A 22,679-nucleotide genomic window follows, 5' to 3' on the forward strand; every position below is an offset into this window, starting at 1 on the left:
TGTCTTGTAGTTTCTTTCTATTGATGTAAGCTGTAGGTTTTCTCCGAATTTGATTGGCAACCCCTGCTGGTCAAATCCAGGGAAGTATTGTGAAGTGAACCACAGTAATGATTGGTGATGATATTGATGATAATGATTGTAACATCTTGATGGACGATTGTAAGGACTATTTTTATTCTATGCCATTTGTCTGAAATTTATGTGGCAAATACATAGTGTGTGAATTGTTCACCTATACCAGGTTAGTCTACAATGTTTCTCATTAGATTTTAAGTTACAACTCGACAAGTTTGGACGGATTGTAAGGACTATTTTTATTCTATGCCATTTGTCTGAAATTTATGTGGTAAATACATAGTGTGTGAATTGTTCACCTATACCAGGTTAGTCTACAATGTTTCTCATTAGATCTTAAGTTACAACTCGACAAGTTTGGACAGAAAAATATTTTCCTCTAAAATACCGAATGAAATATGATCGTGATTTTTACCTTTTTTATTTATAATCTACTCTGCTTTATGAAGTCAATAAAATTAAACATGTCATTCAAAATGTGAAAAAATATCAAAATGAAGAGTTTATTATTTCATTTCTATTACAAATTAAACCTTTGATTTGTTAAGAACATCCAAAATTCCAAAAGTCACACATCTGCGGGCTGCTGCGGGCTGTTCTAAGGTTTTATCATACCATCATAACGTTGCCTTTGATTTTTTTTTTTTTCTATTTTTTACAAAATTGAAATTCTTTCTTTTCTTTTCTTAATAGACATCAGCTTCCTTTGTAATATCTGAAAAGAAAAAAAGACAAGGGTTGAGGGATGGTTGCTCCCATGTGCTTTCCTCTATTGATTAGACAGAAATATTACTACTCTACCTTCTACATACTGGGTACCTCAATACCTTTAGCTTTTATTAAAATACAGGGTGGATTTGTTTCACCTTTAGCTTTCCAAACCAACCCCGGTAGTGTAGTGAAAAAATCACCCGATATGATTTTGGTAGTGTGCAAACAAGTACCAGTCTATGTACCAAAATATTGCCATTAATAAGAGGTTTTAGTAGCATACTAATTTACCTGCATAATAAAATAAAAAGAAATGGCACACACGAGTCGAGAAGAAAAAAATCGTGCTAAGAATTTTATTTCATAAAATGAAAAATACACGTTTCATCCACAGATTAAATAAATTAAGAGGTAAAAATACAAAAGTAATCTAAAGTAAAAATAATATCAGGAGATCATGCTTTTAAAGTAAAACAAATAAAATAGTTAGTTCAAACGGCTAAAACTTAAAACAGTGAGAAGCCCTTCAGAGATTGACTTCGAATAAATGCAATACCTTACATTAGGTAAGGAGCTTTAGAAACGCCTAGCCTTTGAACGAGCTTTTGATGAAAACTAAAAGCTAAAGACATTCAGAACTAGTTTAAAAAGATTTGGGTTTTGCTTAAAAAAAATAAATAAATAATTTGAAACATACGTATAAACAAAAAAGATCTTGAGCCAAATAAAAGCATACGTAAGAGATGGAAAAATTAAAATGATCTCGATATAGATAGAAAAAGCGTGGGTCGAATCTTAGCCGAGGAATTTCAATTATTTCTTTGATAACTTAACCAAATGATAATAGAGCTCCAAAGGTTAGATGGTGTTAATACAATAAATATATGTTAAGTACGGCGTTCCTAAAACTCGTTGACTACCTATTAATTAATATACTAACTAACCTGGTAAGAGCTAGAGAGGGAGGGAGGAGGGGGAGAAAACACGAAGACAGAAGGCTAAGTTTTTCTGGATTTTTCTTTTATACTGTTGGTATAATGAAACAACTTGTTCTAAGCTGACAGTCTAAATAAAGCACTACTTATACTTTTAGGATAGGTTTTGAGTTATTTCCACCATCACTTCCTAAAATTTTGGACCTTCCAAAGAAATATGAACCCATTAAGAAATGATTTTAAAAGTGCACATTCTGAAGAGAAAAAAAAAACCACTCTCGATCCAAGAAGTTATAGACCTCAGGATAAGTAGACACCTATTGAAACTATATTCAGGGGATACAAAGAATGAGAAATTCAAGAATTCCCTCCCTCTCTCTGATCAAACTGATCATACATCTAAATTACACACACATACATATTATATTATTATCTAGGTACTATTAGCTATTGAATAATCTCATTCTAAACTGGTATGTTGCACATGTTTCACTGGAAAACAATTCAAGACAAAACTCCTTCAATAGTTGAATCAACATGCAGGTATTTTCCTACGTTAGATGTGAACTGTACCTGGCAATGATGGAAAAATGTTAAATGAGGAAATTGTTTTTTTTTTTTTTTGAACCTCTTCATAGGTTTTTCCCTCTAAGTAACCTCTATGAATAAAAAAGTAATACATCCATAAAACGAAGGTTGTTGAGCTGTATACATTTCTGTTATAAGTCTGGGGCATTCCAAAATAATATTAAATCTAAATGAGATGTAAGTATAAAGTCATCAATAAGGAGGAAATTACATATGTCTTGAATTGTTTCCTCATACATTTCTATGTTCACTAAATGCTAGGAAATATAAATGTAAATAGGAAAACTTAATCCTAGGGGAACAAAGTATAAATTCATTAATAAGGAGGAAATTACATGTGTCTTGAATTGTTTCCTCATACATTTCTATGTTCACTAAATGCTAGGAAATATAAATGTAAATAGGAAAACTTAATCCTAGGGGAACATCAATAACACAATACGAAGAGTAAATCAAATAAAAATAATGGAAAATACTTAAACGAGATTTCGTAAAACAATAATTACTATGATTTAAATGACAAGAAAATATGATTTGATTAAAATATTGAAATAATTTTCCTAATAATAATGTAAGAGTAAAGTACGTTTTAACGTATAGCACTGTCTGAATGAGTACAGCTTGTAGTAGTTCCATGATATTGACTAGACAACTGAGGCAAGATATAACAACAACAACACTATAGTGTAACAAATAATCTATTAAATTCTCATATGGCACAGGATGAGGATCACAGGTAAATATTTCATTTGTAATAATGTTATCATGAGAAATTCTGTCTTGTAGTTTCTTTCTATTGATGTAAGCTGTAGGTTTTCTCCGAATTTGATTGGCAACCCCTGCTGGTGGAGGTTGCGGTTTTTGGCTCATTATTTTCTTCAATAAGATTTGATTTTCCAGCTCAATCTTCTTCTGCTCGTCCTTAGTGAATGACATATTGATTTGTTTGCTAGTGGATGCGGTACTTTTACTGGAATGGGTTGATTTGCTAGTAGCATTACTTTTGTTAGAGTTGTTTGATTTCTTAGAAATGTCTGAAGATCTACCAGAGTTGGATCTCGTGCAGGTCTTAACGTTTTCTAAATCATTGATTGCTTTTACTAAGAGTCTCATATCAAACCCAGCCTCGTTTTGAATATGGGGAATTTTCTCTCCTGATCTCCTCAATTGTTGTTTTGTTTCACATTTCTCCTTCGTATTTGACACAGGTTTAATTAGTTTCGGGAACTCTTGCCTTGGTATATTTTTTCCGCTTCTAGAGTTACTCATTGTTCCTTCATTTTTCGACAATTTACAATAGGTCCGTTTTTTATGTCCATTCACTATCATGTCATCTTGTTGAATGTGATTACCATTGTGTGTTTTATTTGCTGATGTAACTATTGTATTGGGAATTGTATTCCTAGTTTCTACATTTGTACCTTTTACACTTCTGATTTGTTTGCTTGCATTTTCTATTTTCTTTTCAATTGCTTCGTAACTATAGTCTTGTCCACTTTACAATAGGTCCGTTTTTTATGTCCATTCACTATCATGTCATCTTGTTGAATGTGATTACCACTGTGTGTTTTATTTGCTGATGTAACTATTTTATTGGGAATTGTATTCCTAGCTTCTACATTTGTACCTTTTACACTTCTGATTTGTTTGCTTGCATTTTCTATTTTCTTTTCAATTGCTTCGTAACTATAGTCTTGTCCAACAGAACTTGTGTTTCTTGCATTGTAACTTTTAATCTCGTTCAAGTTTTGTGCTATTTCATTTTCCAACGAGTCAAACAATGTTGAGCTGTCTCCATTAGTAATTCTTTCTTTTGATATTTTATTTCCGTCATTTTTATGTATATTTTCTGTTAAATTCTTCGTATTTAAAGTGTTAAGCATTTCTTTCCTTGTATTTTGATCTACCTCCATTTCTCTTTTATTTGGAAAGATTGCGTCGTTTTTGCATCTCTCTATTTCATTTTTCATGACACTATTTTTCTCAATGTCCTCTTTTGACAAAGAATTCAAGTCCACTCTCAATCCTAAATCATCATCTGACAAGTCATTTTCAGCATGTACTTCTACTACAGTTGTTATTAGATTGTTTTCATTGCATATTGTCAAATATAAGTTGTCATTTTCTTTGTGCCCATTAGAAATCTGTTTAGTTTCATTATTTGTTAACTCATCTTCTGCATTACTTATCTCTTCTTCAAAAGCTGTTTCAGTCCTTCTCATTTCTTTTGTTTTATTTTCACAAGATTCATTATTGTCTATTTCAATGATTTCATCAGGTGTATCGTGCTTGTCTATTAGGGATATTAATTTGCGTTTGTTACGGAGTTTGTATAATGTTTAGTCTCATTATTTGTTAACTCATCTTCTGCATTACTTATCTCTTCTTCAGTCCTTCTCATTTCTTTTGTTTTATTTTCACAAGGTTCATTATTGTCTATTTCAATGATTTCATCAGGTGTATCGTGCTTGTCTATTAGGGATATTAATTTGCGTTTGTTACGGAGTTTGTATTTATTATCACTTGTGTCTATACATTGTTCCATGCTATCACTGATTACTTCTGGACTCTTTATTTCCACAATGTATTCAATGTCCTCTTGCCATCTTACTTGAGTTTCTTCACCTGTTTTGGTTTTATCTGAAAGTTCATTGTCAACAGGTCTATTTGTAGGTACGCTTGTTTGATTTAGAGGTGTCATGTTGGAGCTGACATCACCTAGATCTGTTATACTAGTGTTATCTGTTACTATTATGTCCCCTCCAGCTTGCTCGGATGTTAGTGCCATTGTTTTGTTTACTGGAAAGAAAGAAATAGAAAATAGTTGAGCTTAGCCGCTGATGTATTATTATTAGACTGCAAGGGTATTGCTCTTAATAGGTACTCACCACCATTATTGTAAGTCAATCTCTAACCTTTTAGTAAACACCTTCGAGCAGCCCAAGCCATGTTCTGTTCTCATTGAAACTCATCAGTTAGACATAGCTCTCAGGTGCTGGCTTCCGGTATTAACCTTTCGAGACGGAAGTTTGAGGAAAGTAATTTTTGGTACGTATGTAGGTACAATGTATCAAATCTTACGCTGGGAAACTTCCCACATAGGTGGTAAAGACCCCAAGCGCCTACATAGTCCCTTATTATTACCTCTAAAAGTTGTTGGACTAAATGCAGACATTTACTTACTTTCATCGTACTGAGACGTAACTTCACAGTGACTAACAATGCTGAACTGATCACACACTTCATCTGAGTTGCTTTCAAACGCCAAGTTATTGAGAAGACTTGCATGTGATCCTGAGTATCTCAAACTGCCACTGTCAAACTCCCAAACATCTAGGATAGATCGAGAAGATCTTGTTGGGTTGTTTTCCTTGGCGTTTGATTGTACATTTGGTTTCGAATGTTCAAAGAATTCGAAATCGATTGATTCATCCAGTGAGAGCATGGTTGTTCCTTGGATACAATACTGGAAGAAAGGAAAAAAAAAATGTTTGAAAATTCATTATCATTTCAAGAAGGATAAGGTCTTAGTTTAGACAAATTATTTTTGTTTGCTTGAAAAATGTCCTGTGCAAGGCACCGGACCAAAAACTAAGCGTTCTACAGTCTACACCTCTCGGCCATGTGGATATTACTGATGGTTCATCATTTGAGAAGCAATACTGTGTGTGGTAACTTGCCGTTTTAGATATAGCTTTTATTACTTTCTATTTTTTGTCCAAAATTCCTTTGGAGTGTGTAAAATAAATATAGATAGATAGATAGATAGATATATAATGTTTTATTTGTTTTTTTTTTTTAAATTTACAAATATAACATACATATGGGTTGGCAAATGGTTTAGCTACATATTATAAGGTTTAATTTTTAACTACTAACTACTACTAAAAAGAAAACTAACTACAACAAAAGCTGGTAGTATAAACAAGGTATATTCCATTCCATTCTATTCTATTCTACTTTAGATGTTACCAGGGTGGGGGTTGAACCCGCCTTGTAGGTATCTACTTTAAAAATATACAGTATTTTCTCATTGCCTTGTATAGGTTCCCAATACTTACAGGATTCACCCACCGATTTTTTATCTTAAAAGTGTTCATTCAAATCTGATATACTTTATCAGTTATCTTGATAACGTCAACTCCATGTAATCATGACAAGAAAAGTCACAGTACAAAATGCAGTCAAGCTTCGTAAAATATGAAAAATTCAAATCATAATATATTAAATAGGTCTCGTCATTTTTTCCACGAATAAAATGAAAATAAAATTAGATACCTACTGAATAATAAATACATAGAGCGGCAATACGCGGAAATGAAAAGTAAATAGTCATGTGAGTCGTGAAAAGTGAGTAGTAATAGTAATACCTAGTAGTTGCCATAGCGATGAAACAAAATTGTTCAAATTTTAGTTTCTATAACTTCTACCCGTGTGCAAAAGCTCAAAATTCCAGCCTAGTTAGATTGAGCAGCGCATCTGCCTTGTAAGCGCTAGATCGCTGGTTCAATTCCCGACCGGAGCGGATATTGTCCTGAACGGATGAGGTTCATTTTCGGAACGGCTGGCTTTCTCATATCCTGTCTTCCTTTTACGAAGAAATTGGTCGGCTCTGTCTTTTCCTTATCATTCCGAAATCGAAGAGAAGACACGAGAAAATAAAACCAGCCGCTTCGAAAACGACCTTCCCTGTTTGAGATTAATTTATCCCCCGGCGGAAATTGAACCCACTCCGATTACATTGAGCAAAGGTGAGTCAAGAGTCCCTAAATCCACTTTTACTTTTCACTGAAGCAAGACATGGACTTCTTGCACTCAAAGTGAGTTAGTAATCATCCAAAATTTCACCTTAAATTCTAAATTGTGAATAACTTGAGGTGAAGCAAGACATGGACTTCTTGCACTCAAAGTGAGTTAGTAATCATCCAAAATTTCACCTTAAATTCTAAATTGTGAATAACTTGTTAGTACCTAAATGATGTACATATGTATAACCGTCATCATTGGAATTGGATAGAGCCCAATGCTAGCTTTCCGCAATACTGAAATTCATTTCCTATTGTCCTTATGTTTGAAATGTTCAAGAGATTTAGTACCTAAATGATGTACATATGTATAACCGTCATCATTGGAATTGGATAGAGCCCAATGCTAGCTTCGGAATACTGAAATTTATTTCCCATTTTCCTTATGTTTGAAATGTTCAAGGTGAAAAGCTGGAAGGAACTTTGACGTGTGAACGTATGGACAATGATTCGAGATCTCTCAACATTACCATTTCCTTCCGGGAAACTACTCAGGGATATCAATTACAGTGAAAGTACTCCTTAACACTAACGCGGTAATGGTTCTCCAGATACAGTGATGAAATCCTACTCAAATGTAAAACCATGTATTTCAAATCCAGAAATTGAACCTGCGACCCCTAGACAATTAGCGATCCTCTAAGTTGAAGGAGGAACAGTGAAAACCCTAACAACAATTACCCAACCAACCATGTTGTTACAGAAGTACTTATCTAAAAGCAAACCGCTACTAGCGTGAATTGTTCTTGAAAAATAAAAGGAATTGAACCTGCGACCCCTAGACAATTAGCGATCCTCTAAGTTAAAGGAGGAACAGTGAAAACCCTAACAACAATTACCCAACCAACCATGTTGTTACAGAAGTAGGTACTTATCTAAAAGCAAACCGCTACTAGCGTGAATTGTTCTTGAAAAATAAAAGCTAGACAAAACAAGGAGTTGGGGTGAGGGATGGTATGTATCTGTATAACTACTAAGGTTTATAGTAACCGGGCTTCCCACATTAACCTCACCCAGCCTGAGTGAGGTCGGGAAAAGCCAGCAATACGTGATTGCCCCAATGGTCATCCATCCGGATTTCAACCACGCGCAATGTTGCTTAACTCCAGTAAACCATTTCAAGGTATGAAATTGAACTTACTTATTGCAGCATATTTTCCACGTGTAAAATAAATATTATACCCTCAATGAAAAATTGGACCGAAAACAATACTCACCTTATCCTAAGAGGATACGAAGTATGAAAAGAAGAAAACAATATTCTGACGTCTACATAACACTCACCTTTTGACCAAGTAAATACACACACATACATACGAGTATTATATTATTATCTAGGTACTATCAGCTATTGAATAATCTCATTCTAAACTGGTATGTTGCACTTGTTTCACTGGAAAACAATTCAAGACAAAACTCCTTCAATAGTTGAATCAACATGCAGGTATTTTCCTACGTTAGATGTGAACTGTACACAGTCACAATTATTCTCCGTACACACTTGAACCTTTTGTGCGTCTGGAAATACGTGAATAATAATGTCACACCTGAAACAGCAAAATAGAATATTAGATCCGTAGAATGAATAAAGAAAAAAAAAACGAGATTAGACCCCTCCTGAAATGATCCACAGATTCGAGAAGAACTACCCACCACTAAACTTAAACAGAACATTTTCAACGTAGCGAAGAAAACAGCTGGTATATCTGTATATAGTAACCGGGCTCCCCACATTAACCTCACCCAGCCTGAGTGAGGTCGGGAAAAGCCAGCAATACGTGATTGCCCCAATGGTCATCCATCTGGATTTCAACCACGCGCAATGTTGCTTAACTCCAGTAAACCATTTCAAGGTATGAAATTGAACTTACTTATTGCAGCATATTTTCCACTTGGGTGCCGAGGACAGGTCGAGTACCAGTACCCCTCCCTCACACTGCAGACAGCTTGCTATGCCGGTACTCAGTAGTGCCTGGCCACATGTAGGATGAGTGCACACATTACACCCGGAACCTTTCTTCATGTCTCGGTATGGCGGATTGTTATAACAGTAAGGACAGAGGATGTAGGATTTACCCTTGTTCCCCATGGACCAGCACAGCAGCTCGAAATCATCGATAGGACATTTCAGTTCCTGCAAGAAGAAATATTTATTTATCAAGGAAGAAATATTATTACTTTTGTCTTGGTTGGTATCATGAAATTATTATTAGTTATCCTTACCTATGTATCAGGAGCCCCAAATGAAATCTGCCCTCTTTTCAAGACAAAACGGTTCGAGCAAAAATGACGATTTTAAGTAACCTAAAAATGACGGTCATTTTTCCACCCTGATTCAAAAAAGGGTTTTTAATATAGCTGATATACGTATTTAATTACTTTTGTCTTGGTTGGTATCATGAAATTATTATTAGTTATCCTTACCTATGTATCAGAGTATCAGGAGCCCCAAATGAAATCTGCCCTCTTTTCAAGACAAAACGGTTCGAGCAAAAATGACGATTTTAAGTAACCTAAAAATTACGATCATTTTTCCACCCTGATTAAAAAAAAAGGGTTTAAAATATAGCTGATATACGTAATTAATTAATGAGGTACGATAGTAGTCAACGCCCAGCTTAACTCCATACTCAAAAAGCCCACTATGAGGCTTATGGTGTAGGGGAAACTACCTCAAAAGATGGGTTAAACTTATTGGAATCTACGAAGGTCATGGTGCGCAGTGCTTCTATGAATGCAGTCACAATTATTCTCCGTACACACTTGAACCTTCTGTGCGTCTGGAAATACGTGAATAATAATGTCACACCTGAAACACAAACCAAAACTGAATATTAGATCTGTAGAATGAATAAAGAAAAAAAAACGAGATTAGACCCCTCCTGAAATGATCCACAGATTCGAGAAAAACTACCCACCACTAAACTTAAACAGAACATTTTCACCGTAGCAAAGAATACAGCTGGTATATGTTAGAGATGGATACGAGTGAATACTTTACTCATTAAACTACGGATCGTCACAATATCCGTACGATCCGGATCGCAACAAGAAATACTCGATTACTGAAAAAAAGTATCCGTGAGTAAAAAACAAAAAATCTGGTGTGAACATCACACGACTTTCTATTACATTTGCAGAATACGTAGGTATTTGAAAAGAAATAGAAAGTAAAAAATAGAAAGTAAAAAAAAAAAAAATGTAATAAAAGGGAATTTTGTTGACACAGGGGAGTATCGAACCCGCAACTTCTCAACTGTAAGTCGGACAGTTCTAAAAGTTTCACCATTCGATTCCGCGTGAAAAATCACATTGGATAAACTATTCACTTGCTTATTTGGTAACGGTTCACAAATAAAAGGGAAATTTGTTGACACAGGGGAGTATCGAACCCGAAACTTCTCAACTGTAAGTCAGAGAGTTCTAAAAGTAGCACCATTCGATTCCGCGTGAAAAATCACATGGGATCAACAATTCACTTGCTTATTTGGTAACGGTTCACAAATAAAAGAGAAATTTGTTGACACAGGGGAGTATCGAACCCACAACTTCTCAACTGTAAGTCAGAGAGTGCTAAAAGTAACACCATTCGATTCCGCGTGAAAAATCACATGAGATTGACTATTCACTTGCTTATTTGGTAACGGTTCACAAATAAAAGAGAAATTTGTTGACACAGGGGAGTATCCTAAAAATGACGGTCATTTTTCCACCCTGATTCAAAAAGGGTTTTAATATAGCTCGATATACGTATTTAATTAATGAGGGTACGGTCGTCGGTCAAGCGCCAGCTTAACCTCCATACCCAAAAAGCCCACTCTGGGGCTTATGGGCTTTAGGGGGAAACTACCTCAAAAGAGGGTTAAACTTATGGAATCTACGAAGGTCATGGGCGCAGTGCTTCTATGAATGGACAAGTATGAGCTAGGTACGAACCTTGTAAATGCGTACGTTTCCATTCTGAGGGACGCTGTAGGTAAGTTTCATCACAGTGAGAACAATGGCAGACGAGGACCGGGTTTAGCCTGAATATATTTCATGTAGCGGCGACACTTTCCACACCTGAAACACAAAAGAACGTCAGTAAACTACCTGTAAACCTGCTGTAATACTACCTGTTTCTGTTAAGATAAGGAGTGATTGGTTAAGAATTATCGATGTCAAAATTTGGTCTTGTGCTTGTCAGTCAAGCAGGGCTAAAAGTAAACTGTTCAGTTTTCTCTGACAGAGTGTAGCGCGCTTCAAACAGGACGAAAACTCTACAATCATATGTATCTTACCTGGGACATGGCTTTCCCGGTGGCTGCCAGAGGTGAGAACGATACCTCGAACAGCTGATCCATCGCTTCGATATTTGTCGTGAAATTCACGAATTTTTGCGAAAATACATCCAGCGTATCTCGCAGCACGACATTGAAGTCTGCCTCATTCCGAGCTATCAGATTAAGCTTGGACTCGATAAGCAGATCGCATTGTAGGCTCCACCAGCTCCCGGTCTATTTTCTGATAGCCATGCACTAGAACTATACCCAGGGAGGTGGGTACAAGACGACGACCTGCAAGTAAATTATTTTTCGGAATGTACCTATGTACATATTTGGTTTAATTTTAATGTTTAAAGTAAAAATTTGTACAAAGCAATTCATCTGAAGCCCAATAAAATTCTAGTATCTACAATTTTTGACATTTAGATTTGTAGAAAAAAAGGAGGAAGGAGACGGAAAAAAACAGAGATAAAAAAAGGAAAATACTTACCAGAAGTAACAGTAACATAGTTACGTTGACATATATTATTAATATGAACTGGTATGGAAGCATCCGTTCCTATACCATGTTTCTCCATGAGTGAAATCAACTCGGATTCAGTGAGATAATCAGGAGGCGTGGTTTTCCTCTCAACCATCTTAACACTTTGAATAGGAATCAGATCTCCAGGCTTGAAATCAGGAATGCTTTCATTCTTCATAGCGGACCAAGTCATCACACCTGCAAGGGTTAACACTGTTTACTAAACATTTCATAGCGTGATGTGGAAATGGACCTTTGTAAAAACTTGGAGAAATAAAATAATGCCAGACTAGTTAGCTTGGAGGGTAGCGTGACTGCCTTGTAAGTGCTAGGTCGCGGGTTCCATTCCCGCCCGGAGCGGATTTTATCCTGAACGAATAATCTTCGTTCTCCGAACGGCTGGCTTTCTCCTATCCTGTCTTCTTTCGCTTTCGGGATGATAAGACCTTGGCAGTTACAGTTCCCACTATCAAACCTCTTTAAAAAAAAACTTGTCTATAAAAAATTATAAACCTTACCTGTGAATCCTGGATGCAGCAAGTATTTGGCTTCCATGGTGAACATTTCATCTGCCACGGAGAACTTGGCAACTTTCTGTGTGTATACCAGATCCCCACATAGAGTTCCAATAAAGTGACGTACAATGTAATCATACAGACGCCAAGCATCACCATCCAACTGAGTGCGGGTAGCTAACTTGGTAGGAGTAATGGGAGGATGATCACCTACATCTTTGCCTTTACGTGGCTTACTGATCCCTGGTAGTAACAAACACAGAAATTAAATATTATGTTGCCATTTTACCTTTTGATCACAAATTTTGACCTCACATTTGGATTGTTCACAACTTTTTACGTGCGAATCGACCCAAATGCAACTGTTCTATTGTTGGCCTTACGTTATATCATACAATTACCAAACCATCGATGTTGTTAGGGTTGCTTACCATTGGATAATACTTCTCTCACATGATCTCCCCAGTCAGGACTAGACTCCTGTCCAAACCATCGATGTTGTTAGGGTTGCTTACCATTGGATAATACTTCTCTCACATGATCTCCCCAGTCAGGACTAGACTCCTGTGAATAATAATAAACTGAATATTAAATAAAATAGGTAGGTATATAAATATTGATTTTCCTTAACCAAGATCGAAAAATTCCCGGAGGGACGGGCCCCGCTTGTTCTTTTATACTGTTGGTATAATGAAACAACTTGTTCTAAGCTGACAGTCTAAATAAAGCACTACTTGTACTTTTAAGTTAGGTTAGGTTAGGTTTTGAGTTATTTCCACCATCACTTCCTAAAATTTTGGACCTTCCAAAGAAATATGAACCCATTAAAGAATGATTTTAAAAGTGCACATTCTGGAGAGAAAAAAACCACTCTCGATCCAAGAAGTTATAGACCTCAGGATAAGTAGACACCTATTGAAACTATATTCAGGGGATACAAAGAATGAGATTATGTTGCCATTTTACCTTTTGATCACAAATTTTGACCTCACATTTGGATTGTTCACAACTTTTTACGTACGAATCGACCCAAATGCAACTGTTCTATTGTTGGCCTTACGTTATATCGTACAATAGATCAGTTGCGCTTACTTGGGTCATGTTTCAAAGTCATAGAGCAGAAAAAATGAGGACCAACGGAATTTTTCTTTTTCTTTCTCTCTCTCTCTCTGACCAAACTGATCATACATCTAAACTAGCTGAATTCCGTCGCTTCGCTCCGGAATCCCGCTAGTTCATCCCGAGGCATGGCCAAACTTGTGGAAAAATTTGCAACTGTACAATTACCAAACCATCGATGTTGTTATGGTTGCTTACCATTGGATAATACTTCTCTCACATGATCTCCCCAGTCAGGACTAGACTCCTGTTGACGTAATACTGCTACTAGGTCAAAGTTCTCAGGATACTGAGTGGTCTCAGTACGAGGATAACTAACATAACCCTGCGTGTACAGACGTTCAGCTATCTGCATGGCATGATGAGGACCCATACCCAACCCTAGAAATTAAATACAAAATATTTTCTGTTAATTTAGACCCTAGCAATTCTTGAAGAAAAAAAAAATGGTTGCTTGACCATTATGCAATGAAGACACGTTGTCGAACCAAGTTGAAAAATTTTGCTATATTAAGTGCTACAGAGCTGCTGTGTTGGAAAAAAATACTATGTCACACATTACTTCCAGGTAGGCTCAGAGACTATACCCGACCACTCTCCAAACATTCTCAAGGGTCTTCTTCCAACAATGAAAAGGGACATGGACAAACTATACCTTGCAAGATGGAACACCAATTGGCTGATGCCACCAGCTCCTCTCACCTATAAGTAAGTAACATATGACTGAAACAGGAGATTATAGACCCGAACCCTAAATTTAATATCTCACCTGAACTAGCCACTCTCATGAGTTCTGAAAAATTTTGCTAAGTGCTACAGAGCTGCTGTGTTGGAAAAAAAAAAATAAAGTCACACATTACTTCCAGGTTGGCTCAGAGACTATACCCGACCACTCTTCAAACATTCTCAAGGGTCTTCTTCCAACAATGAAAAGAGACATGGACAAACTATACCTTGCAAGATGGAGCACCAATTGGCTGATGCCACTAGCTCCTCTCAGCTATAAGTAAGTAAGTAACATATGACTGAAACAGGAGATTATAGACCCGAACCCTAAGTTTAATATCTCACCTGAACTAGCCACTCTCATGAGTTCCACCGTGTTCAATGCTTGAGGTTTGGTTTTAGACTTGGTAGAGGATTGTACATCTACCACCGTGACATGCTTCTCTTTCTCCACAGCTTTGAAGAACACATTACACGTACTCTTATCAAATATATGTCCCCGAGACCAAGTCACTGATACAGCTACCCCATTCAGATTGAGTGTTAGGTCAAGTAACCAGTAGGGTTCTGGCTTGAACGTACGGATTTTATCATGTCGTTCTACACAGAACCCAAGGGTAGGGGTTTGACAGGGACCATAGGAGATGAGAGATGCATCCAGGTCACCGTATTTACCCTGAGAACAGAAAGGGTAGGGGTTTGACAGGGACCATAGGAGATGAGAGATGCATCCAGGTCACCGTATTTACCCTGAGAACAGACAAACAACACATACTCTGTTAGACTCAGTTAGGTTTTAGGTGATACTAAAAAGTGCTTATTAATAAGACTCTCATAGAATTAACATCTCTTTACAAAAACAGTGATCCAATTCTCAAATAATAAAACAAATTTTCATACCTTGGCTGGGATTAAACCCACACCCTCCTGGTTACCACCAAGGCAGGGTTTGGTGACTTACCTGGAAGAATTTGGTTTGATAGCGAGTGAAAACACATACTCTGTTAGACTCAGTTAGGTTTTAGGTGATACTAAAAAGTGCTTATTATCATAGAATTAACATCCCTTTACAAAAACAGTGATCCAATTCTCAAATAATAAAACAAATTTTCATACCTGGGCTGGGATTAAACCCACACCCTCCTGGTTACCACCAAGGCAGGGTTTGGTGACTTACCTGGAAGAATTTGGTTTGATAGCGAGTGAACGCACACCCAATTCTCAAATCCAACTCTTGTCTGGCATCAACACTGCGAGCTTCGAATATATTCGGCTTCACCAGGTTCCACATAGCAGCTTTAATATCTTTGTCTGTGATGGCAGAGAATCTGGCTCTCCAGACCGTCTGAAAATAATTATTCAATGAACAAAGTGAGTATTGTCAGCATTTCACAGTTTTTTTGGGGGATACATATATTAATTTTTTAGGTTATGTCCCAAGGAATACAAAGATACTTACAAATACTTACATATATTAGGTATATTAATTAAATCAGCCAAATGAAAATATTTAAATACCAAGTAAATACTTACCTATACATACCTGAATAATATTATTAATAATATCATACCAATGTGGAAGGGATTAACAAGATATGTACAAAAGCTAGGAAGACGATACAAACCTGTTTAGGATAATGTGTAGGACTGATACAAATATTGGCAGTGTGAACATTTCTCAGGTTTTTGATTTCCATGTATGTATCAGGGTGAGGTTCCACAACCAAGCCAGTCCAATTCAATGATTCAACAAGGATTTCCGTAGTTCCTATATCTCCTGATGCTCCCACCTCAATGAACTTCCCATTGGTCTGTGAAAGATACAAAAAATCACAATCATTTATTTACCTACCTACTTTTTTTTAACATATCCACTACTAAACAACAATTCATCATCCTAACAAAGAATTACGGGGGGATACAAACAAGCCCTAATCCATAAAAATAAACTTGCACTTTGCAAAGCTATGATTTTACATCCTTCTTCCTAGATTTTTCCTATTTAAATTTATGTCTCAAAATGTAAAGACAAAATGAGGACAGGATAGAAGACAACCATTCCAATGAGGAACTTTATCTGTTTAGGATAAAACCTTAGGTAGGAATTGAACCTGTGCTATTAGTAATTTGTGTGTTTTTTTTCAATTCATCATCCTTTATTTTATTCACTGTCAAAATAATGGCACTCACTTTAGGACTATTAATATTGATTTGATGTCTAACAGCCTCCATGACCTCAAAGCAAATGTTCTCTCCTTCCTTATCACAATCCAACCAGAGAACTAGAAATTCACAGTCCTTTGCTTCATTTGCCAAGAACGCAGGCAATTTCAACTTGGGTGTGGCTTCACGTTTTTCCGTGGGACATGAGAATAGTTCCAGCTGTGAACAGTACAAAGAGGAAAAGAAAAGAATAAGGAGAAACAATGAAAAAAAAGTGCTAGTTGACTTTTTTTTTTTTTTTTTTTTTAGCTCCTTACTTACTTATTCTCAAAAAGAGGTCAGTTAGTAGTTCAGCCACTGCACTTGTGGCCACCAGGACCATTAGGTACACGGGCATCCAGTAACATTCCAGACCAGTTGGTTAATGGTTAGTCAGTTTTAATTTGACTCACAGCTGTACAGAGGTGTGTTTTGTAAAGCTGGACTGGAATGTTACTATGTACCTACTGGCCTCATGTAATGCCTAAAGTGAGTGATTACTTACAGGATCTACTTTATCCCAGTTGTTATATTTGCTGGTAAAGTCAAGGCCCATAATGTGGCCACACACGGAGGTCATTTTGAACAGCACAAGATCTCCAAACAGAGGCCCAACCCACTCGTGAACTGAGCATGCACCATTCATACCTGTAAATCAAAACAAAAATTTATAAGAAACTTGTTCAGAATGTTCAGTCATTCCTAGGGACTAAAGAAAAAGCAATTTTGTAATTAGACAATTTGAATTAGAGTGATTTGGATAAATATTCCAATAGAGACAATATTTTTCTCCAGATATAAATAAACAAGGCATATTCCTTGTTCTACATAACTTCATTGTTCCTTACATCATCTTTGTTGACTTACCACGTCTGGAAGTATTCTTTCCAGAACTCAAAATTTGGGCCAAGGATGCAGCCAGAGATGGTTTCTCTGCTACCATCAAAGCTTTCTTCATTTTGATGATTGTTTGACTGTAGCTAGGATCCTAAAACATAACCTGGAAAAAGGGAAGGAAAAACACTTATTTAGGGATTCAAATAGACAACAAAGTAGATATAAATAAACAAGGCATATTCCTTGTTCAACATAACTTCAGGCCGTGGTTATGAACAGGGCCATCGTAGGACATCGTCGGACTTTTTGCGTGTAAAGTTGGCGGGAAATTCGAATTTGTGATTTTTTTTCCGCAACTAGTACAATCTGAATTCATTTTTTACTTTTTAACTTTAGTTTGCACGTTTATATTATACTTTTCATTTATATTAGCTATTAAAAACAAGCAAATTACAAAGCAAACAAAAATAAATATAAAATGAATTTTAAAAATTGCCGCCGGGACAGCTATCTCACGTCGTCCGAGCTCATCTCAGCCCTGTTCATAAACACACCCTCATTGTTCCTTGCATCATCTTTGTTGACTTACCACGTCTGGAAGTATTCTTTCCAGAACTCAAAATTTGGGCCAAGGATGCAGCCAAAGATGGTTTCTCTGCTACCATCAAAGCTTTCTTCATTTTGATAATTGTTTGACTGTAGCTAGGATCCTAAAACATAACCTGGAAAAAGGGAAGGAAAAACACTTATTTAGGGATTCAAATAGACAACAAAGATACAAAATGCACTACAGTACAGAGCTATCCAACCTAAAGCTGTGTCCACACATAGTGAATGGCTGACAAGATGAATCTATGTTGTTGAGGCAGTGTGATTGGTTTCAGTCAATACCTATTGATAGTGTTCATTAACAGAAATTGATTATGTGTGAGGACGTGAATCTATGTTGTTGAGGCAGTATGATTGGTTTCAGTCAATACCTATTGATAGTGTTCATTAACAGAAATTGATTATGTGTGAGGACACAGCAAGAGTTTAAACAAGTGAGGTTACAAATAAAAATTGCTATGCTTAGATTCTCTATATGTGCTTAGGTTATGTGCATGTTCCAGTTGCATATGGAGTATACTGCTTGCTGAAACACCCATTTTTTATTCTCAGCACTTACAGATACAAAGGGGTACATTTAAAAAGCAGCTGTTCTGAAAAAATAAAATAAAGTAAAGTACCTAGGCTATGCCAAATTAACAAGGTGGATTTCAGCAGGGGCTAAACAAAGGTTTGATGTAGAATATTATAATGTAAGTAAGTTTACTTACATAGTAGGTAGGTAATGATAAAACCATAGGAATTCCTTAAGTACCTGTGTTTTCTTTACTAAAACACTTTTACATACTTCTACCTACCTACCTAATTACGTTCTGAATAAATAAAATAAAGTAAGTACCTAGGCTATGCCAAATTAACAAGGTGGATTTCAGCAGGGGCTAAACAAAGGTTTTATGTAGAATATTATAATGTAGGTAAGTTTACTTACATATAGTATGTAGGTAATGATAAAACCATAGGAAGTTACCTGTGTTTTCTTTACTAAAACACTTTTACATACTTCTACCTACCTAATTACATATTGATTTTCTCTATTTTAACAATCTGTTAGCCCCATTTGTGTTGGAAGTGTTTTTCAAATTAAACTTACTAATTACATATTGATTTTCTCTATTTTAACAATCTGTTAGCCCCATTTGTGTTGGACGTGTTTTTCAAATTAAACTTACCTTCTTTGTACGATAATTGGATAAGTAATAGTCACTTTAATCAAAAAGACAGCTTTATTTTACTGAGACAGGATTTTCAGCACACATTTAAAAAAGTTTCAATGAGAAAACGAAAAACTGAGATGACAAGTGAAACTAGAAACCATAGTTAGAGAGCAGGACAGTATTGATTTTATAACATACAGGACTCTTGAACACTCAACACAGCTTGAAAAAAGTTGCTGAAAGCTCAGTTTGCTCAAAAAGAGGACAGTATTGATTTTATAACATACAGGACTCTTGAACACTCAACACAGCTTGAAAAAAGTTGCTGAAAGCTCAGTTTGCTCAAAAATAACTCAGGATACGCAGCTCCGCAGCTTTTGAATTTGAACTTTTCTTTTTCTATTTTCTTTTCACTAACGCTGTTACGCTGAAGAGGAGTGAAGAGATATCAAGCTGGGCCGGGCCAACTTGATCTCGCTGGCCGGTACTTGACAATGGGCCAGTTGCAAAATTTAAAAAAAAAAAATGCTTTTCTTTTCAGCTTTTCACTAACACTAACGCTGAAGAGGAGTGAGAAGAGATATCAAGCTGGGCCGGGCCAACTTGATCTCGCTGGCCGGTACTTGACAATGGGCCAGTTGCAAAATTTAAAAAAAAAAATATTTCGAGCAAAAAGAAAAAAAATATGGTAAAAAAAAAAAATCATACCTACCTAGGTACAATAACAATAATAATATGTGGATGGGTACTAATTTTCTGGTCGAGGTCGAGGAAGGTACATTACCTAGCTTCTTAACCCTTAAGTGCATGATTTTTTCTTTTTTGCCGAAAAAAATATATGTGTTGCCTTAGAGAATTCTAAGATACCCATTCTCCATTCAGATTGAGTGTTAGGTCAAGTAACCAGTAGGGTTCTGGCTTGAACGTACGGATTTTATCATGTCGCTCTACACAGAACCCGAGGGTAGGGGTTTGACAGGGACCATAGGAGATGAGAGATGCATCCAGGTCACCGTATTTACCCTGAGAACAGAGAAACAACACATACTATATACTAACAGCAATTAAAACTTAAAAGGATTGTTCACCACACCGAAAGAAAAAATATAATACTAATATTTAAAAAAAAGTAATAAATAATCAAGCAAACAACAAAAGAGATTACCATGAACAAAAGGGAGTTTATAGGTATAGTGGACGGAGTTACATTAAATAGATTTTTTTATTATTATCTTAAGTAGGCGTCCACAACCAACAATTGACTCTAGCCTAGTTTCAACAAAATTAAACAATCCATGCTAATGAATAGAAGCGTCCTCAATAAATTGAGCCTAGTTTTTTTTTATATGAGAGGGTCGAGTCACGGTGGAGGTCGATTGTCCATGATGGTCTATGGTCGCCATTGTGGACGCACACTAACACGCGTTATTTGCGTGTTTTACTGTACTAGAAACACTGGCATGTATCCAGCCTCGGGCATTTAAATCAATTTGATCAGGTACTTAAAGAATATTCACATTTTTTACAAACTTAATACTAGAAAGACACCTCTGTGTATTACTAAAATAATAATGGTCAGTGTTTTTAATGAGTTCATTTAGTTGATAGCCATGATTTTCTAAGAGTTTGGTTACCATAGTGATGTCTTTACTATTAACAGGAACACTGATCACTTGTATGCACACTTTGTTCCAAGGTAAAGTTTTCAGAACCTGAAAACAACCACACAATAATAATAATTATTACATAGAATATATTTAAAATTGTACTTTTTAAAAAGACTCTCAATCAAAGAGCTAAAATCAAGCTTGAAGAGGCAATGACACATTTCCCAAAGGACCAATGACATTAGGCAAAACCTGAAAACAACCACACAATAATAATAATTATTACATAGAATATATTTAAAATTGTACTTTTTAAAAAGACTCTCAATCAAAGAGCTAAAATCAAGCTTGAAGAGGCAATGACACATTTCCCAAAGGACCAATGACATTAGGCAAGACCTGAAAACAACCACACAATAATAATAATTATTACATGGAATATATTTAAAATTGTGCTTTTTAAAAAGACTCTCAAAGAGCTAAAATCAAGCTTGAAGAGGCAATGACACATTTCCCAAAGGACCAATGACGTTAGGCAACATTGTGTGTGGTTGGTCTATGGATGGGTGGTCATCTGGACAAACATACATGCCGCTGACTTTCCCAGCCCCATACAGTCTAGCTTGGTGAATGAGACAGAAACACCTGATATGACCTGAGTAGGTAAAGTACCTCTCATATGGAAAAAAGACTCCTTCACTATCTTTCCTTACCACACCTATTTGTTTTTACATACCTGATAGTCAGCTTCCTTGAGATTTAATTTAAGTAAATCCAACATTGTAGATTCAAAAGCCACCATGACTGAGTACAATGGGAAGCAGGTTATCTTTATGTGTCCCTTGGAACTCTTAAATGAAGCCTGGAATAATTGAGAACATACAAAAATAATGAGTAGGTTTTTTTTTTTTTTAGCTGGTACCTATAAGAGATTTTTCATATTATGCTAAAATAATAACAATGTGAGTATATTAATTTTTTAGGTTATGTCCCAAGGAATACAAAGATACTAACAAATACTTACATATTAGGTAGGTATATTAATTAAATCAGCCAAATGAAAATATTTAAATACCAAGTAAATACTTACCTATACATACTTGAATAATATTATTAATATCATACCAATGTGGAAGGGATTAACAAGATATGTACAAAAACTAGGAAGACGATACAAACCTGTTTAGGATAATGTGTAGGACTGATACAAATATTGGCAGTGTGAACATTTCTCAGGTTTTTGATTTCCATGTATGTATCAGGGTGAGGTTCCACAACCAAGCCAGTCCAATTTAATGATTCAACAAGGATTTCCGTAGTTCCTATATCTCCTGATGCTCCCACCTCAATGAACTTCCCATTGGTCTGTGAAAGATACAAAAAAAGAGGGTGAACCTAACAAACACGGTGTCGTCACAAAGCACGACAAAGACAAAACTTAGCAAAGCTGACGTGGCAAACAAAGACACGTAAAACTCTACTTAGACTGTAGTGTTGAGAAACTTGAAAAAGTATTCTTACCGTTATTATTTAACTCAAAAACTGGAAAAATTTCAATGAAAAAACCTCAAAACCGAAGACTTGGTCATTGGAAAAAATAACTAAAATAAAGTAGTACTAGACAAAACAAAAGTCGAGCCCCTAGTTCCTTTTACCATTGTCGGAACAGTCGACTAAGACTGGATAACTTGTATGTTGTTCTTCTTGGACATCGAATAACTTGAATAGTTCTCATTTATAAATTTCAAGGGGTTTTGTAGGTTTCTGGTACTACTATTTTTTATACGAAGTTTATATTTATAACAAAAGTTACTGTACCACTCTCGTGTTTTAATCCCTATGGGATGGATAAAGTCAATAAACATAAATTGTCACCCCTCTCTCCCTATCTCTTTACTTCTCTCTCAACTACCTCAAATCCAATTAAAAAACAATCCTACTACTTAACAACAAATCATCACCTATACAATTTTTTTTTCATCTCCATCCATTTATTTACTAACACAAT

The 22,679-nt window shown here is 35.9% G+C and overlaps 2 protein-coding genes across 2 annotated transcripts; both read right to left on the bottom strand.

Annotated features, from left to right (window-relative positions):
• Window positions 1–350: 350 nt before the first annotated feature.
• On the bottom strand, window positions 351–8,409 carry LOC103512062. The gene is made up of 6 exons (XM_026825650.1): window positions 8,399–8,409; window positions 5,493–5,775; window positions 4,644–5,108; window positions 3,974–4,452; window positions 3,067–3,767; window positions 351–791 (listed from the first exon to the last, which is right to left on the bottom strand). Exons 2-6 carry the CDS (start codon window positions 5,752–5,754, stop codon window positions 731–733), a joined length of 1,968 nt encoding a protein of 655 aa, XP_026681451.1. The 5' UTR covers window positions 5,755–5,775; window positions 8,399–8,409; the 3' UTR covers window positions 351–730.
• A 15-nt stretch (window positions 8,410–8,424) lies between these two features.
• Window positions 8,425–19,318, bottom strand: LOC103512063 (DNA topoisomerase 3-beta-1-like). The gene is given in 16 exon segments (XM_026825652.1): window positions 8,425–8,661; window positions 8,986–9,248; window positions 11,051–11,092; window positions 11,094–11,117; window positions 11,119–11,179; window positions 11,399–11,574; window positions 11,576–11,670; window positions 11,870–12,100; window positions 12,421–12,660; window positions 13,735–13,917; window positions 14,608–14,938; window positions 15,440–15,607; window positions 16,453–16,644; window positions 16,970–17,112; window positions 17,332–17,464; window positions 19,080–19,318. Coding segments are annotated over 15 exon segments (2,382 nt in total). The 5' UTR covers window positions 17,423–17,464; window positions 19,080–19,318; the 3' UTR covers window positions 8,425–8,519.
• Window positions 19,319–22,679: the final 3,361 nt, after the last annotated feature.

The sequence above is a fragment of the Diaphorina citri genome, unplaced genomic scaffold (genome assembly GCF_000475195.1).
Source record: "Diaphorina citri unplaced genomic scaffold, Diaci psyllid genome assembly version 1.1 scaffold786, whole genome shotgun sequence".
Lineage (NCBI taxonomy): Eukaryota > Metazoa > Arthropoda > Insecta > Hemiptera > Psyllidae > Diaphorina > Diaphorina citri.